Raw genomic sequence first — 20,134 nt, 5'->3', positions numbered from 1 at the left:
TTGTCTCATATAGTCTTTACAACAGCCCTGCACAATAGATAACATTGATCTCATTGTTCAAACTAGAAAACCATGCCTCTGCGACATACCTGGCCAGTCCATCCACCGCAGAGCCTTCTGGCTCCACCTCATTACTAGGCTTGGTTCTTTGACCCAGCTTACATTAGAATCACCTGGGAGCCGTCTGGTAACAGTGAGGCCAGGCCCCTCTCCCAGGCATGATGAGTTTCTAAAGCCTCCCAGGTGATTCTAATGTGCAGCTGAGGCTGAGAACCACTGCATTAGTCTAGTTTACTGTATTTGTATGCGTTTTGCTCTACGATTTTCTAAAAAGAATGCAAGGTAAAATTATACCTACTCATTCCTCATTTGTTAACAAAATTGACCATTTATTTGTACTGATTTGTGAAAACCAAAATTATCTGTGTCATAATTAGACATACTAAGTATTCAGAGGAGAAAACTGAGATTACAAAAACATCATTATTTCCAGAAATGACTTCCAGAATTTTCTTAATTTCTTCCTCTGCCTGGAATTCTTCTAAATGAAGTCTGAACTGCCAAATTTTCGTATTATTGAGAATAAATAAAAGTCAAGAGTAGGTTATCAGGACATGATCTAGGTAAGAAAAAGCACAGAAACCTAAGTCAGCCTTTTTCAGAGAGATGGATCTAAGGATAAATGTCTGACTTTCGATCCCCATATCAAGACTGCCTGGTACTTTTATGTCAGAAGACATCTCTTGTGAGGTTTTTTGTTCGTCATAAACACAGTACCGTCAAGAAGAAAATTACTGCCAGAAGAAGATTGGCAGGTCATGTTGACAAAACAAAATGTATACTAAAAATAGTTATTGTGCATTTGGGTCACAGCTTACTCACATTTACCTTTTAACTAATATTTGGAAGCCTCCTGGAAGTTCCACTGTCTAAAGATGAGATTATCAATGCAACATTTTAGGGAAAACTAAGTTTAGGTCGTGGAGGCAGAGGCAGAATCAGTGGAAGCTCACGTCACGCCATCAGCTTCTCTGCATCAGACTTAAAAGGTTCAACTGTTTTTCTTCATTTATATAAAACTACATCTAAAAAATTCTGTAAAATTAGACAAGGCTTTCCAGAGTCGTACAAGACCAGTTTTATGTTGGTGACCATCTTAAATATATTCTTATGACCTTGTGTTATTTTCATCATATGAAATTCTCATTCTATTTTTGATGTTTTCACATCCTGTGAGTGTGAACATTAGACAGATTGTCTCTTTAGAAGACTAAACAACTCTTCATTCACAGCCCAGAAAAGGAAAAAAGTAATCTCACTACTTCCTGCCAACTGATCTCCATAAACATGGTGGCCCCTCCTGGAAGACACAGCCAGTATTTGAACGAAGGCTTTGTGGCTCGGTTCTTTAATTCATTCTTGAATTCCCTGTTTGCTAATTACTCCTACAATGCTGTCAGACAGGTGAAGGTGTACCTAATCTTCTGAGGCAGAAACCTTCAATTGGTAGAGTTAAATGTTTCATTGTCAGCATCTGGTGAGTCGGCTCAGGCCATTCATTAAACATCTTTTCCAATCAGAACATACCTGTTTCAAAACACAAAAAACACCAGCTGCTCATTTTGGTCTTTTCTTGCATCTTTATTTGCTTAAAACTTTCGGCAAAGCAATAGGATTAAAGCCCACATAACTGAAGGCTGAAACCCAATTTTTGATTTTCCTAATGTGCCGAAAATGGTCATCAACCTTTATTCAAAGCAAATAAAAACCCGCCCAGGCCATGAACACCCTTGATGAAAGGGGTACCTCTCTTCCTTTCAGACCTTTCTTGTATAAATATGATTTTCCCTAGGTTTTCACCCTCCATTATTCCATCTTAATATTATCAAACATCCCTTTTCTAGGGTTCCTAAGTATTCTGACATATTGCCCTTTCAGGCATTTCAGACACAGAGAATGGTGAAGAGCAGTTTTTGGAGCCAGCCTGTCTGTAGTCACATCTTAGATATGTTCCCTTGCTACCTGTGTGTGGCCTTGGGCAAATTTTTATTTATCTGCTACCTCAGTTTCTTAATCTGAAAAGTGGGGATAATAATGGTAGCTTTACTCACATGAGGATGTGAGTAGTGAATTAGTTGATGTTTGTACATTCTCCAAACAGTGCCTGGCACATAGTAAGCACTGTGTAGGTATTTGCTATAGTCAGTATTCGGCCTTACCAACAGCAAATGAAGACTAAAAATATCCGTAAACTCTAGATATGGCTTCCGGAGTCCTGCGTAAGGTGTGATTGCTGAAAGACTGAAACATGAATACCACTTTGTTTTTTTCAAAAGATTTGATTGCTGGAAAGTGTTTTCCTTTCTCTTGATAATGGCCTTAGACATCTAGTTTACAACCTTATATGTGTTAATTTTCTTCTTCTTGACCTAATTCTTTTTGGATAAGGGAATATTTTTGAATTCTGGTTTTGAAATATGAAAGAAGGCTAAGACTTTTAGGAAGTTTTATTAATCCTTAGCATAGCTAAATAGCTCCTGACTACACCAGAAAAGAAATCTGAGCTTCAAATCTTTTTCATTATAGAGGAGAGGAGGGACCAGGAGAACAATACTGAGGCTCGATGGAAAAACAGTTCCTCAGTGGACACAGAGAGAATGTTTGGATCCAGTTTGTGTAGCACGTTTGGCTGACATCTCCTGTGTGGATTTTGTCATGTCATGTGCCACCTATAGAGATAACCATATGACACTTTTCAGGCTTCAGAGTTTGGAAATTAAAAGTCCATTTGCACATATCTGTTAACCTGGTACAAAATTGTCCTATTTTTCTGCCAGACCTCTAGCAAAGGGGGTTTGTCAGACACCCCAGAGCTGCTGCTGCTGGCTTTGTATTCAGCAGTTTGGAAAATGCTAAATCTACACATTCCATGAACCCACCCCTGGGATGCGGAGAAAACCGCTAGAGAGCTCTAATTCACATATATCATTTAGCTGTACCTCATTTTAGATGATTCTTTGTATAAATAGGATAAAAATATTTTTTTCTTTGTCTTCTGTAAAGCAACAGTAGAGGCTCCGATGCTGTGGTGGGGTCATACCAAAGATAAAATGGCAGTTTTCAGTTAAAGATGGAATGACACAAAAGAACAGGGAAGCAAGTGAAATATAAATCACTAGCAAGTGCAAGGCAGTGCGATCTGCATATTAAAATTGCCCAGAGAATTTTGTCCCCCTTCCTGGGGGGACTCTACAGAAAGTTGACTTGCCAGCCTTTGGAATGTCCCAGAATGGGTTTGGAAGAAGACCTAGAACAGCCAGGCTTACAACCAGAATGGAATTCTAGGGGCTGTGCAGACTAAACACCGCCTGGTCCGAAAATTCACACTGTCAGCTAGCATGGGGCAGTGCCCACTGATCTAGCAGACAAGCCATACCCTTCAACCTGGAAGTAGGTGGCCTTTCTTTTGACACCTCTCTAAAAAGGAGAGAAAAATTAGAATAACTAAACTCACTGAATCCATTCTGCCTAACTACTTTTTTCCTACAGTAGTGCAACATTTTCCTACTACCCTGTGCCATGATTTTGTTATTGGGTGGAATTTGCTCTTTGCTTAGCTTTGGCATGGTGTTCTCTGTCTTGTCTCCCTAGTAAATGAGCAAGAATGTAAGCTCCATGAGGGCAGGGGGTTTTGTTGATGCACCTACAGGAGTGTCTGGCACATAATGGATAAATACTATATACCAAACATTGCATATTATTTTACCTACTCTTTATTTAAAAAAAAAAAACTAATAGGTACACTTTATAGATAGGAAAACTGAGGTTAAATAACTGGGCCCAACCAAAATCATGCAGGTGGTGAATGGTAGACAGGGCATTCAGACCTGGGACTCTGACTCCTGAGCCAGGCTGCTTAACTGCTACACTGTGCAGCCTCATGTCAGCTCCTGGATATAATAAATGATAAATCCCTGCGTGAAACAACAGCCATTAGTACTGAAAATTAGCTTGCTTTAGGATAATCCTAACTGAAAGCCTTTTCTAACCAAATCCTGAAACCATTGTTGTACCTTATCATGCCTTCATTTTGTGCTCTAGAAACTGTATAATTGCCCCTTTGTTTTGTAATTCAAGATAAATCAGTGCCAGTGAGTTTGACTTTCTGTGACCAGTCTGTCTCTGAAGAGCAAGTCTGAAGAGAAAGCCGTGTGTGGTGCGTACGGGGCACAGAGATTGGCATTAGTGGTGTCTGAAAGGAGTGGCTTTCCTCCTCAGACAGCAACTGCCTTCCCGGGTTACATTGTGCCTGAGGAGACCGTCCATACCCATGAATTTCAAAGGCGAACATGAGCTTTTCTGAAAGATTCACGAAGGAGGAAGAGAGAGAATTCAAATAACGTCAGGACATTTGGGTGGTAAACTTATGGATGTTTCTAACTAAGAACAAACTAAACAAAAGTGGGAAATCACCATGACAACTGAAGAGAGAAGCAACTGGATTCCAGGTTTGCCAGCAGCTCTCTCCAGAACCCAGTGAAAAGTCTGAGAAAGCATTTAAATGGAAAACAAGTCATGTGAATTCAGGCGAATGAATCTTTGAAAGACAGGAAATGATCCAGGTGATTGGAATATACTATCTCTTAGCTAAGTGGGAAAGCAAATGTAATATTAGACTTTAAAAGACACAAAGGTGTTTTTCAATACATTTTCTCTCTTACTCCATAGTTCAAGACGCATTTCAAAGTTTGTATTCCTTGGTTCATCCAGTTTCTTTCCTTCCTGCCATATGGAATATATTTTTGCCTATGAAGTGTAACCATCTCCCAGAGGGTATATAAATGCATCCTCTTTAAAGTCTAGCGAAGCAACTAGTATTTATTCTAAATCCTATCTTTTTCAATACAGGAAACATTAGCACCTATTCTTACTTCAATAATCAATCATTTATATATTGAGTGCCAGCCTTTGCATAAACATTGCAAGGGATTAAAAGAAAAATATAATACTTTGTGTTCAGGGGAAACCAAAACCTACACAAAGAAAATAATGACAACATAATTAAATGCTAAATTATATTCTACAACTAGGAAGTGTGCCTTCATTCTTCAAAAGACAGAGAAATCAGTAAGGAGGCCACCTTCATGGTGGAGGAAGATAGAAAACAGCCTTGGTGAACCCATCAGATTCAGGTGCGTGGTGAGAAAGGACAAGATCCAGGTGGGGCTCAGCTTTTACAAAGACAAGAAAGTGCTAGGCCCAAGCCAGTGACAGCAATTGGCAAGGGGCAGTTTGGTTTAATGGAGTTAACCTAGCTTAGTGATTAAAAGTACATACACTGGAGTCCAATTCTGCCTCTACCACCTACCAGATGTGGGACGTTAAGCAAGTTACTTAACTGCCCTAAACCTCAGTTTCCTCAGCTTTAAATGGACAAATTGCCACCTACTCATAGGGCTGTTGTAAGGATTAAATGAGATAATGCAGGCCAAGTGCTCAGCCTGCAGTAGCACATATAGAGTGGTGGTAGTAATTATTTTTTACCGAACTTAAATAGGTCAAGGATTTGATGAATGGGCACTGGAAAGTCATTGCAGTTCTTGAGCAGGGTATCGGCTTTAATTAATGTGGGTTTGGGGAAGATTAATCTGGCTGTGGTTTGTAGGATTGATGAGGGGAAGAGTATGAAGACAGGGAGTTATGTCAGGAGGCTGAAAGCATGAACTTGGCTTCATTTTATAAGCAACTGAATTAGGAAGATGGCAGTCAAAACCGAGGGGGAAAGGGAATGGTAAATGAGGAAGAATCTACAGAATTTGGTGACTTGATCTAGCTGTAGAGAGACAAATGGGATTTGTCAGAGATGATCCCAAGCCTTGAGTTATAGAAAGTGAGTAAGCTAGTGGTGGTCGGGGCTGCCGGGACCACGAGGGCTGGCACTCAGCCACTAGACCGTGGGAAGCCGACGGGGTCCAGGCAAGAGCCACAGAAAGCAGCACCCAAGAGTGCAAGGACCTTGTCTGGGTTATTCTCCAACCACCTAGAACAGAAACTCACATGTAGCAGAGGCCCAGAAAGTATTTTTGAATGAATGAATGAATGGTGGGAACATTGTGCTCCTGCACAAGTAAGTAAACTCCGACTGGTGATGTAAAGTAGATGGTTTATACTGCAAACAATAGAGCAGCCTTCAGTGGAAGTTAAATAAAAGTCCATATTTAATCTAAGAAGAAAAATGTCTGTTTCTTAAAAAAAAAAAAATAAGAAAAATAAGAAACTGTTCGTCCAATAGATGTAGTAATTATTGAAACTTGAACACTGATACAAAGGGAATTTTTTAATTCAGAGAACATAAAATAAACATATTTAAAATAGGGGGAAAAACTTGTTCTTGTACATATTGTTTTATCCTTTCCATCCTGGGTATAGGATAAAAGAAAACCCTTACTTGCTTGTTAGAAGAAGAAAGCTCTTACTTGAAGTTCCTACTTGGCAGATGTCAGTTGAAAGCTCTGCTTAAGGAATGTGCTGCAGTGTCAAACTCTGTTGGATAATTTTAGACAAATGTGTCATGTGTGACATGGAAATATGGCATGCTGTACATTAGTGATTTCCCAAGTGTTTGGATCAGGTAGTAATGTGCTGAGAAAGTGCTCTTTATCTATCCACACAGTGTACTTGTAGAGCAATGGGGAAATGCTTTTGGTGGAAATTACTTTAGTCAGAAAAAGAATCCATTTACAATATGCGCCTTCTAACATCTTTCAGACAATGCATTGTATTAAAGAGGCATTTTTGATTAATGTTTTATAAACATTTTTCAGCATGACAGCTTAAAGTCCCTGTAAAATTGTAAATGCGTGCATAGTGTTCACTTCCATAAAGTCAAATGCCATCTCATAAAGTCTAGTTGAATCCTGTCAACCATGGTGACACAGAATCAGTACCTGGGAGCATTAAAATTAATTTGCTTCATTTATATTACTGCAGTGATAGCAAGATGAAAAGAGTCCTATATTTAAATCTTACTTTAAAAAGAAAACTCTTTCTAGTAAGTTTGTTTGGGTTTTTAAATTATTACTATTTTTTTCCTAATTAACCAACGTAGTAAAAATGGAGTGATAGTCTGCACAGTAACTTTATGATGGGATGTGGAAAAATACAAATTCATTCATTCAACACACTCCTTTTGAGCACTTACCATCTGCGCAAAGATGAAGAGGAAACAGTCACTGAACCTAAGAGGCTTAGAGCTTGGTGGGGGAAACACACAAGAAGGGTCAGTGCTCAGGGAGCGAAGGTGAGGCTGGAATGCCCTGGCACAGGTCAGCATGGAGTAGAGAGGCTCTGAAGGACAGTCTTGGGACTTTGGGGAATCTCCCCAGAGGTGGCAGCCTAGGAACTGACAGGTGAAGCATACCAAGGAGTTGAGCAGATCAGGAAGTGGGAGGTGGGCGTTCCAGGCAGAAGGAGGTCAGGTGCGAAGGCCTAGACAGAGCACGGCGCATGGGCATGGAGGGATGGGAGGAGCCACAAGGTGCCAGTCGGTGGCTGGAGCACGGAGGTCCAAGGGCAGAAGAGTGATGAGATTTAGAGGGAGGAAGAGCATAATCTGGGGGCCAAGTCATGAAGTCCTCGTATGCCACACTTAGGAGTCTATCCCATGTGGTAAACTTCTGCAGGATTTGACATGATCACATTTGCACTTTAGAATGTTCACTCCGGTCACAGAATGGAAAATGGCTTGGACAGGACAAGCGTGAAGGCAGAGAGACCATGCGGGAAGTGCGACTGAGAGCTGACGGTGCCCTGGAGGATGGGGATGGGAATCGGGGTGTGAGCGGTCACCCTTGTGCCCAGTAAGTTACGTAAAGGCAGCATCGCCTCACATACTGCCTCCGGGCATGCCTAGTTTGCAGAGTGGTTGGTCAGTGCCAGGAGTGCTAATTGAAAGAATGAGTGGCTGGTGAAGTGAATTATTATGGAGAGAGGAAGACCAAAGAGTGGTGCATTACATAGGCTTCCGGAATAAGAGGTACAGCTGATTTTCTCTGACTACTTGAGCAAATTTTGCCAAATTCATACCCAGGTGACAGAAATCACAGTATGGTGAGTGCAGTGGTTTTTAAGCAGGTTTCCAACTTCTCTGTTGAGTTTCCAGCTGTCATCCAGACAGTGCGAATGGCACAGATTCCCTAGAGCAGAGACAGTAAACTCCCTGCTTCCACGTGATTACCGCCATAACATGGAACACAGCACTCGAACACGGAGGGGTTAACTCTCATCTGCTTATCCCAACTTCTGTTTCCACTCTGACCTTGGAGAAAATGAAAACGCACCGAGTGGAAGCTCTGCTGGGATCGCAGGGATGGTGGGGAAGAGGGCGAAAGAAAGCAGGAAAAAAGAAAGGCCGCCGTAACTGGGAGATTGTTAAGAAAGTCTAAAAACTGAAAGGGAAAGTAGATCATTGAATGATTGAAAAGTAAGGTAGATTTTAAGTCCAAGGGAATATAGAAGTTCTCCAAACAAATAACATGTGACTTGAGTCGCTGGAGTGCTCTTTCCCTGCTGAGTGATTGCTTTGTGCAACCCCCATGTGAGGGTGACACACGGAGGACACATGAAGGGTTCTCGGGTCTTGACCTTAATGACTAGCAAGAAGGCATTGCAGGTACATAAGGTGGCAGGGAGAAATTCCTATTTAATTTGACAAATGTCTGCAGCAGCTGCAAGTCATTGTGAATCCCTTCCCTTTTTCAAGTGAGGCGAATGACTGTCATAAAAGGCAAAGTGAGAAAAGGGCTGGTGCCGTGGCTCCAAGGGGCATGATGAGTTAACAGGCTGGAGCCAACTACCCCTGCCCGGTGAAGGCGCTATTGCCAGCAGGAAGCCCAAGCACCTGGGAAGAAATTCCTCCTCCTTCTCCAGCCTCCCTCTAGTGCCCCTGTTGGCAGAACCTTGGAGGGAGAAGCTGACCAGGAGGGCTGATGTGTGCAGAGTCCCACCCCCTCTGGAGAGCAGCGCATGGAAGGGTGTGTCTGAATATGAGAGCTAAGAACTGCAGAACCAGCACAGGCCAGAAGAGAGCTTCCTACAACTTGCTATTAGGGTCCAAGGAAGGTAGAGGTCACTTGTACGCCAGAAACTTCTTGGCTATGTCTTCGAATCCGTGGCTCTTTTGCCACCCTTGGGGTAGCCCTAGCTGTCAGCTTTTCACCCACCCGAAATCACAGGGACATCCTGGTGTGGGGAGCGGGGGAGTTTGACGAGGTCTGGCTGCCCTGGAAGTGCTTCAAGGGGAATGAGTTCCAAAAGGACGGCTGGACTAGAAAGCTTTTTGCATGCCAGGCCCCGTTCTTCTCTGGAGCTGCAGTGCCCGTAGCATCTTGAACTGACCTTACCTGATACAGAGAACCGGAGATTCAAGTGTCCTGAGTGTCAGTTTGGAGTCTACTGCTGGGGAAAGTCTCCTGACCACTAGATGGTTCAGTTTCCTCATTGGTAAAATGGTGAAAAGGATAATTTTCATCATCCTTACAGGATTATTGTGAGGCGTAGTTCACTTACTATGGGAAAGCATTTGGCACATCAGGCCACACAGTGAGCACTCGGGACATACCTTTAGCATTGGTGCTGTCACTGTCTTTGTGTACCTACTTTGTCACAGTGAATTTGTGATGTTGCTTACATTTAGATATCTTGCATATTTTGCAATCGATTTTTTGTTTACTTATTGTGACAGCAGCACCTGGGACTGTCTCTGTGGCTTTGGCTTCCCTTCTGAGACCATAGGAGCTTGCTGAAGAATGACACAGAGCCCAGATTCTTAGCCAAGAAAGGATAACTCAGGTGACTTAACCCAGCAGCCATAGTCCTTGAATTTTGGGTCAGAAAGTCCCACTTTGGTCACTTTTAGAGACAAAATATCTTCATACTTCTATCACTTGCTCCCTTTAGCCTCACTTTTACTCCATCCCATCCCCCAGTTTCTCGGCATCATCCCTTTGGGCCAAGGAGTAACCTTTCTTGGAAACAGGAGGAGTTGTGTGCTGGTCTTAAAATTTTCTCACTGTAGTAACTTTCCAAAACTATAGAATCAGATACTGCTTTTCAACAACAAATAGAGTTTTAACTCTTATGATTTAAAAAAAAAAAAGCTATTTTGGTTTTTTATATTAGCGTGAAGACAGAAACTGCAAAAATCTAAACATGTACTCTGGAAGCTCTAAGAGAGACTTGATGTTTGGGAAGGGTTAAGTGTTTTCAGTTTATGGCGATGATATGTGAGGCTGTGAAAAAGAAATCAGCCATGAAATACATTTTTGCATAAAGGTTTGAAATTTATTAGAAGGAAAAAATAATTGAAAAAGCCAAGCCTTCCTTGTTGTGTTACAATAAAAAGTTATTTATGAGCCATCATTGTGCACGTTTAGGAGCTCAGCTCCTTTACAGAGGCTGTTCTCAGAGAAACAAGAAGAAAGCTAAGCTATTAAAGGTATTCATTCAAAAAAACTGATATATGTACATAGCAATTCCGAAGACTATGGCTGTATTAAAACAATTGGTAATAATAGTTAAACTGCTAGTATCTGAATTTTGTTAGTTATAGAAGCTCAAAAGGTATGCTCTATAGGCAGCCACTTACAAAACATACACACCCTGCCCTTGGTAGAAGAGAATAGTAGACTCACACAGTAGTATTCATATATTTGAGTTCCAATAAGACATTGTGAGGGTTAAACATTTAGCCGTAATTTTATAATTCATCTGCCATACACAAAATTGCATGAGCCTTGTTTGATGATTGTAAAGCACTTTGAGATCCCTGGCCAAAAGAGAACATGCAAAGCCTTTATTAATATTCAGTTGACTAAAGTACCCTCCTGCTTGGAACAGCATATACCATATATTATCTGACCATATCCTTTCAACTCTCAAAAGTAAGCGCTGAGGCTTTGAACTGGTGCCAGGCAGACCTCCCTAAAGACCAACAGCCTATTCCTCTACTAAGCAAGAGAAGATCTATTTTTAACCTCTCCCTCATCAATATTTTTCAACCTTCTTTAGGCTATTTTGTCACATGCAATCTTCTCTCCTTTCCTTGTTAGACAGGCTGCTAATCCGCAGTGAGAGTTATTGGTACCCTTGAATACAGACTACCTTTTCTGTTTTTATCTGTTCTAGTTAGAGCTTAGAGGTTTATATAGTGAAAGGAAGATTTGGTGAGTTCCTCCCACTTCAGTTCTGTGAATACACACAGGGAATTATGGTAATAACCTATTCTGAAGTTCTGATTTTAATGGACTGTGTCTTTAATTTGATGGCAGACTGAATTTGCATCTAGGTTTTCTGTCTTCTTTGTTCATCAGGAATTCCGATGCTGAAGATAGTGTTCGCAGGCCATGAACATCTCTCTTTGATATCCGTGCCCTTGCTCATCTACCACCCAGTTCAGATCCTTCTGGGAAGTGTGTTGGTGCCAACAATTAAGTCTTGGATGGTGTCAAGGCAGAAGGTAAGACTCTGGAAGGATCTTATTTGGATCCAAATTAGACTGAAATGCTATTCCTGGAACCTGAACTGTTCATACACTTTAGCTTTTGCTAGCATATCCACATTCTCAAGTACATATTTTCTTAACTAAATACCATAATAATGGTGCATTGATCCATTTCAATTTGAACAGGAGGGTTGAGGGTTAAAGGTTTTAAATTGTTATAAATGACAATGATACTTTAAATGCAGTTTTATAAAGCTCTTAATTCACTCATATTGAAGGGCATACTGCATAGGGTAAAGGTTCAGTAAATATACTCAAAATATGTATGCACTCCACTCTGGTGCACATCATCTCTGCCCCTCCCAGTCTTTCAGCTGTGTCCTGACTTCACATGCCTTTCTAAATACAACAGAACCTGGCATTATCTAGAATACTTAATTAATTAATTTATTTATTTTTATTTATTTTTTTTTTGAGACAGAGTCTTACTCTGTTGCCCGGGCTAGAGTGCCGTGGCATCAGCCTAGCTCACAGCAACCTCAGACTCCTGGGCTCAGGCAATCCTCCTGCGTCAGCCTCCCGAGTAGCTGGGACCACAGGCATGCGCCACCATGCCCAGCTAATTTTTCTATATATATTTTTAGCTGCCCGTATAATTTCTTTCTATGTTTAGTAGAGACAGGGTCTCGCTCTTGCTCAGGCTGGTCTTGAACTCCTGAGCTCAAACGATCCGTCCACCTCGGCCTCCCAGAGTGCTGGGATTACAGGCGCGCCCGGCCTAGAATAGTTAATTTATTTTTAATTTTCCAGACACAAAATAACTTCTTCTTTTTTCTTTTTTTTTTTTTTTTGAGACAGAGTCTCACTTTGTTGCCCGGGCTAGAGTGAGTGCCGTGGTGTCAGCCTAGCTCACAGCAACCTCAAACTCCTGGACTCAAGGAATCCTCCTGCCTCAGCCTCCCGAGTAGCTGGGATGACAGGCATGCGCCCCATGCCCGGCTAATTTTTTCTATATATATTTTTAGTTGTCCAGATAATTTTTATTTCTATTTTTAGTAGAGACAGGGTCTCGCTCAGGCTGGTCTCGAACTCCTGACCTCGAGCAATCCACCCGCCTCGGCCTCCCAGAGGGCTAGGATTACAGGCGTGAGCCACCTCGCCCGGCCTGCAAAATAACTTCTTTATATGGCAAAACTGTGTTCGGGCATTAAAAAATAAAATTTAAGTAGCAAAGGAGCCCACACTATGCTAATTTCACCAAACTTAGAGTCTTGTTACATATTAGACATTTGTCAATTTGATTTCCTAAATTATCAACCAAAATAAACTGGGTGATTCCCAAGAAGTTTAGACAATGCATAGAACATGGTATCGCTGATAGAGCTGGCTCCTTCCTGGTGGGTTAGAACCGCCAGGACTTGTTGCCTGTACATGAGGCAGTAGCTATTAGCAGGAGATGTGTGGGAAGAAGAGACATCCAATGACAAAGTGCCCTGTGTCGTGTCCTTAATATCCTGAAAATGAAATGGCCACAGTACCACCTACTGAGCTCTGCTAATTACCTACCATCCTTTATCTGATTCGGGGGCTGGATCTGAGGCCAGCCCCCCTGGCGCAGAGCTCAGGCTGCCGGCCCTACCCCTCTCTCACCACGTGACCTTGGCATACTTTATCTCTCCGTATCTCAGTTTCTGCCACTGTGAGACTAATGATAAGATGTACACTCTCAGTGTTGTAGAGGATTACTGGCAGGTGTTTGATAAAAGGTAGCTGCTATAATTATTGTCATCATCATTGTCTACAATGATGTTCATTGCAAGCTCTGCTGTGCCCATTTTCCAGGTGAGGAAACAGGCTCAGAGAGTTGGGCAGCTACCCCAAGGTCATGTGGTTCTTTCAGTCAGTGATGGAGTTTGGACTTGAATCCTGGTCTATTTGGACCCCAGGATCCTTCCTTGACACCACAATGACTCTCCAGATAGAAATATATTATACGATCACTTTTAGAAGGCTGGCCCTAGGCCCCAGGGCCCTCCTACCTGAGAAGTTTAGCCCATCCAACATGTTCACTAATTCAGTTACTTAACAAAATGTTAAATTTTGTTACCTAAAATCCATTCGATACTGGGGACCACTCCAGGCTCTGAGCCTCCTACTCAGAGTTGGTAGAGAAGCAGTTTAGTACCTTTTTCTTTGTTTTGCTATTTATCCCCTTTGAAAACTTCCACTTATATTTATGCTTATGTTTACTCATATGTGTGTGCATTGTCAGAATTTGTACGTATAAATTTTGACAAAGAATGAAGAAAATTACTTGACAATCCTAATACTCTTATCAGTAATAAGCAGTCATAGTGAACAACAAATTAATCATAGTAAATTTTTCTTCTAAATGTTTAAAAGCTCTGGGATTTGTTCTGCAGAGTAACAGAAGCATTTCCAAAAGGGGAGAGTAAATTAGACAATGTTGTTCATTTTTCCTTCGCAAAGAAACCACTCCAAACTATGGAGCCACTGGCTAATTTAGAATAATCAGTGGCTAATTTAGAATAATCCAGAAAAACCCAGAATTTATCCATTGATTTTGACCACTAAAAGAAATACAAAAACTCCGTCCTCGGGGTCTCCGTGAATACTTCCTCTACTTAATCAGCAAACACTGCTGATGAAGACCCAAGGCACCATCCGGTGCACAGATCTGTATGAGTATAGCCAGCCAGGCCAGGGGCAGATGACAAAGTGAGCTGGCCAGCAAGATGGGCTGGTAAATCTGTGTCCAAAAGTTTGAATTATCGGTTATAGAATGCCATCTGGGCGGGCCTCTTCTTCCTTCTAGTAGCATAAATTATTGGGTGTTAATTGATACTTTCACTTTGCTCACAGATCCCGTCCAACTCTGAACAACATGTTTTCTGCTTCCTTGCAGGGAGTGAAGTTGACGAGGCCAACAGTATAACAGGAGGCGCACTTTCTGTAGTGGTGTATATATGTACAGGAGTGTACAGGCAAACCATTCTGAAGACTTGTACTTGTGAATCTTGCTTCGATGAATATTTTATTTTTTTACACAAAAATATGATATACCTGCTTAAGTGCCTTAAAATGTATTTGACAAGAGCGTTATTTCCAAAATATACTTTGTTGGTTGCTGCCAGGGGTGGTATAATATTTGAGTTAATTTTTTTTTTTCCCCTAATGCAGGAAACAGTCATAGAAAGTGACAAAAAGCAAACATGCTTTCCCTGCACCACCTTTTGTGCAATACTATAAGTTACTGTAATGTTTGAAACGAGGTCACACCATCAGGAAAATGCCCTTCTGATGACAGTGAACATTTCCAAAGTCTTATCCATGCACACTTTGATTTACTCGGTGATGCTTTTTTTCCTACAACTGTGACATGCCTCTTTCTTATCAACTCAGCAGGGGTCATAGAGCGAAGATGCTAAAAAGAGTAAGTTCTCTGCATTCCTTGACATCATTTTTTAAGGCATTCTTTCAAATAGTTTCCACACAGAAATTTCTCAATCCCATTATAAGAGGTTGTGATGCTATAGGGCTTAAATTTATTATAAGCTGCTTCAAAGAAGCAGCCTGATATTTGAGTTATGAGTGAATTATGTGAAGTTTTCAAGTTAGATTATATAACTTGGTTTTCAGGGTCCTTAAATTATATCTTAATATGATTTTCCTCTTCTATAATTTTTTTCTTACCTGTTTTCCAATACACTTGAACACTTGTAACAGCCAAATATGAGACACACAAATGTTACAATCAGTTTGAAAGCAGCAACAATTAATGATGGATTATATTCACATTCCACGACTGAAACCAAATTTTTTTTTTCCTGTTACACAGATGTGCTGAACACTTTCTGAATTGCCCCTTTTAGCCAGAAACAGCCTATTACATCCTGGAATTAAGCACACTCAAGGCATTTGAGACAATTAATTAATGAGAATTTCCTTGGCAGATCTGAGAAATGTTTGCAACATTTTTTAAAAAGTTTAACCATATTGCTCTTATGAATAAATGAAAATATAAAGGTCATAGTTGCAAACAAATGTTACTTATACACATTCTGTCTAGCCAGATGGAAAGAAAATGCAACAGCATTCATTAACCAAAATATGAAGTAAACTTAGTTCCCAATTGGGTACCAGCTTTCAAAGGAGTACCCAATAATTGCTTCTACTGTGGCTGCAAGAACTTTAACTGGACCCAAATAGAGAGTAAAGGAAGATACAGAACTAAGGGAACCCTTTTTCTGTTTCCTGCACACCATCCTGACACATCCTCTCTACACGTCCTCTCTTGATTTGACAGTATTGGCATTCTAAGTCTCACTGAGGCCACGCAATATCCTCCACAGCTGTTTTTGCTATGTTGTGCCCACAACAACAAGAAATCATTCCTTAGAAACTTACCATGTTTATCAGTACTGTACGTTTATATTATTGCTAATACCAGGTCTCATCTTTTGTCCATGTCATTGAACCTCAGAAATTTCACAAGAGTTATTCTCAGTGTAAATTTTAAGACTAGTACCAGACCCTACAAAACAATCTATGCTAAACAGGCTGTAGTATACACAATTATCGAGAATTTCACTTTTGTCTAAAACTGCAGTAATTTTGCGTGCTATTTTTAATGCTTATAGAAAACACAGAAAGGCTCTCATGTTTTGTTTCTACAAGCTTTTTTGGATTTTAGAGTAAGTGGAAATGTCTGTCTATCATCTGTCTCTCTGAGCTATCATAAAAGTCTTTCTTCTTAATATTAGAATACTGATTCTCCCCAACTTATCTACCTCTATTGTCTAACACCTATAGTAGGTGTGATTATGGGATAAAATTCAACTGAAAATGCTATGATAACATTTGATCTTTTGCTTTAAAAAATGTTTTGTTTTCAAATAATCTTTACATAGTGAACATTGGTGGCTTTAGTGACATGTTTGTGCCTATTTCTTTTTTTATACAAATGCTGTGGCATATTTTTTCATAAAGAACAAAAAATAAAATCAAAATTTATTTTTAATTCATGCTTATTGGGATTTAATTATTCAGAGCTTAAAATATTTTATGTTTATACACTGTCAAGCTGTCTGTTTTATGCATTTGTTTTGTCTAAGTGTATTTATGAAAGAAATATATTAGATTATGTTTACTCACTTTTCCACCTGGTTTTTTAATGGTTGTTATGAAATTGGATTTTTTAATGGATAATAATGTTGATCTTTTCATGTGTTTTTTTTCTAAGTTCTAAAATTTTTTGTGGGTTTTTAAAAATATTTCTTCCCTATTCTGTTTAAAAGTAACACACCTCTGGCTAATGTTCAGTGTTTGTTTATGCTAAATACCAAATTTTTTTCAAAAGGTTTGGTTAAGTAATGAAGTGGATTATTTATGATGAATGGAAGATGAAAATAATTCTATAATTAAACAAAGAAATGTTTCAGAAATCACAAGCAAAGCTGTGGCTTCTTTTTAACCTGATTTCAGATGCACTCAAAATGCCTTCCGAGTGTCTTTAATTTTCTCTTGATTCATTTTAGCACCGTTATATCATTTATGGTTAAACAGATGTAAATTTATCAGTACCTCCACCATGCCGTGGTGTTAAAATCCAGAAGTAGCCCTTGCTTTGAATTAGACATATATTTTTCTCTGCATCAGGGTTAAGGATCAAAAAAGAAACATGTGCAACAAACAGAAGGGACAAAATATAGGTGATCTGAATTTTGCCTACCTTGATCATATTTTTGAGGAACATCAAAGATGAAACCTTAGAATGCCTTTCCCAAATCCAGTGTTTGTTTGATGAGCAAGTTACGTTCTGTAGAATTTCATTCCTCTGTCTTCTTGCCTTTGCTGTCTTCTTGCCTTAGAAATTGTCTTCTCCCTGGAAACCTGATAGAAATGTCACCTCCTCCATGAAGCTTTCCTGGTTTCCCAGCCAGTGCTAGACTTGCCCCCTTTGCCATGCCCTTAGAACATATCCCTCAAGTCTTCTGAAATCTTTGTGTAGTCTAACTTTTAGTTTTTATTTCTGTCTTCTCCAGAGTGGTACCCATTTCTGTTTTCTACTGTGCCTTGCACATGCCTGACTCAGGGTAGTAGCACAAAAAAATGTGTGTTGACTTTCCAACTTGCGATCTTAATAGCACACGAGCCTTCAAAATGATGAGAGCTCTTCACTATATTAGATCATTTCTTACATACAAGAAAAACGACTTTTTTACTGCTATTCCTGTCCTGAATAAAACTGTGAAGCACTGCCTTGTGCTACTCATAGAAATGTATTACTTCATAGCTGGGTAAATACTAACTCTCCAAGGCAAGATTGCAGATATGCAAACAACTTTCATCTTGCTTTAACAGAACAATAGATAATTTAGGCTAAATCAGGTTAGGTCAATCTGAATTAGTGAAAACTTCATAGACATGAAAAATAAAAGATTTCCTAGTAGAAATTCTGATGTACTTACCTTGAAAACTAGATAAAAATTATCATCATCATCATAGACAATATACAAAATGTCTTATAAAACTTGATTCTCTTTAACAAGTCTTTATAGGACAGTTTTTCTCGAATGTGAGTAAAGTGCAAATCTCATTTAAAAGGCAAAAAAAATTCTCATAAACCCTGGAGAACTTCTGAGTTGATTATAAGCAACTCTGTATTAAACATTAAATGCCATCACTCTAGCGATTGCTCGGGGCCAGTGCAGCTGTGGACACGAGTGGGGACACGGTCGCTGGCCATCGCGAGCCATCAGGTGGTCACCCAGAGCTCCACCCTGTACCAAACCCTCCAGCAGCTCCAGCTCCACGGCTGCTCTGTGCCGCGCACGCCACCAACCCTGACGTGGAATTCAGCTCCAGTTACTTGATTTCTACAGCAGTCTGAACACACCAAATCTTTGGTGATATACAGACTTAAAATTGGACAGTTTACATCCTGTTCCTACCCATCTCCCAACCACTTTGCCACTGGGATTTCTCTTTGATGAGCAAGTTACCTTGTGTAGAATTTCATACCTCTGTGTTCTTGCCTTTGCTGTCTTCTTGTCTTAGAAATCTTCCCCCTGGAAACCACCCTTCCCCGGGGACTCCATCTGCCTGCCCTATTACTAGCTCTTCCTGCTCCCGTCCTTTCTCTTCCCTTCTTTCCCTGATCCCCAAATTCAAAGAAATTTAGTTCTCTCTCATTCATTCTCTAACTTCCCAAACGTGCCCTAGAGCCTACTTGCAACAGCCATGGGAAGCTTTGAAAAGCCACCTTCCCTTAGACGGCAACATAACCCGATAGAAGCTTCGGGATCTCACTTTTCCTCCCATCTGGGCTAGGCTGCACTCCTGCATGGGCCCTGGAATGAGGCGATGTGAGGATTCAGGTATCCCCTGGGCAAACTGGGTAGATGCCAGGGAGGCGGGGAGGGAGCATGTGACTCTGTTAGATACACTAGAGAATCGGGCAGAGGATATAATTGGGTAATTCATAGAAGATGAAATAAAATGGATAATAGATTAAAATGTTCAAATTTACCATGGATCAGGGAAATATACATTTAAATGAGATACTGGTTTCCACCATGAAAAAGATTGACAAAAGGTTTAAAGTTTGATAACATCCAGAAACTGGTCAGCTAATCTTTGCAAAAGATCTATTACTGAGTCCATTAATTGTTACTAATCAGGTCAGAAAGTGACCAGGACATGAGTCTCTGATGAATCAGCTAATGAAGACATTGGGTTCTGAATTTTAAGACAGCCGCAGCAATCCCTGGCTTCCAACAAGCCTCCTCCAGAGCACCGAGGGGCAAACGCACATGGAAAGGCCTCCAGGCCTACCACTGTGGCCTGGGCCTTGCCTTTTTCTCCTTGCTCCAAAGAATTCCAACCATAAATTTTGCCCAATTCTCCCCAAAACCCTGAGGCTGGTTAGGAACCACCTGGCAGTGTGGCTGGCAGACAGAGCAGCCCTCACCGAGTCAGATTGCCTAGCACCTGTCAGAGATGAGTCCCAACTGCAGGGCTGTTCATAGAGCAGTCACTTTGTGGTCACTGCCCTCCCAGAGGGCTGCTTCTGGCACTCAGGGTCCACTCCTCCCACTCTGTCAGGTGCCACCACAGCCCAGGAATGGCTGGCTGTGCCCTTCCCAGGCCCCTTTTTCCACTCACCCCTTTAATGTTACCATTTCCAGGAATTCTGGTCTCATCTTTCTTCTTACCCCAAGTGCTCTGCCAGTGGGAACTTTTGGGCCATTTGCATCATGTCAGCCACCTTCTGTAAACCAGCAAGACCCCCCGGTCTGTTGCCTTGAGCTCCTATTTCCAGTTGCATTCCCGACATTCCCACCTCTAACCCCACATGCCCACGAGGAAAACTCAGTCACTTCTTTCCCTACACTCCGTCCTCCCCACCAGCTTCCTGTGTAGGCATAGCAACCGCATGGCTCTACTCCTCCTCAACCTTCACATCTCACTTTTCAAACGCAGTTAGTCACCAGATTCTATTGATTCCATTTGCAAAACCTCTCCTTCATCTCTACCCTCCTCTGCATCCCACTGCCACTGTCTTAAAATACCTTTTCTCGCTGATTTTTCTTCCTGCAGTAACGCCTCTCT

General features: G+C 40.9%; 1 protein-coding gene across 2 annotated transcripts in view; it reads left to right on the top strand.

Moving 5' to 3' along the window:
- The window catches only part of SLC10A7 (solute carrier family 10 member 7), a 210,536-nt gene extending 193,571 nt beyond the window's left edge, over nt 1-16,965 (top strand). For both annotated transcript variants that reach the window (XM_045552085.1, XM_045552086.1), the window contains 2 exons: nt 11,370-11,515; nt 14,427-16,965. In XM_045552085.1, coding sequence (XP_045408041.1) covers nt 11,370-11,515; nt 14,427-14,456 — 176 coding nt within the window. In that variant the 3' untranslated portion in view covers nt 14,457-16,965. The remainder of the gene's footprint in view (nt 1-11,369; nt 11,516-14,426) is intronic.
- Nucleotides 16,966-20,134: the final 3,169 nt, after the last annotated feature.

This window comes from Lemur catta, chromosome 5, assembly GCF_020740605.2.
Source record: "Lemur catta isolate mLemCat1 chromosome 5, mLemCat1.pri, whole genome shotgun sequence".
Taxonomy (NCBI): Eukaryota; Metazoa; Chordata; class Mammalia; order Primates; family Lemuridae; genus Lemur; species Lemur catta.
Note: the sequence above shows the minus strand (reverse complement) of the source record. Positions and strands in the feature narration are given on the sequence as shown.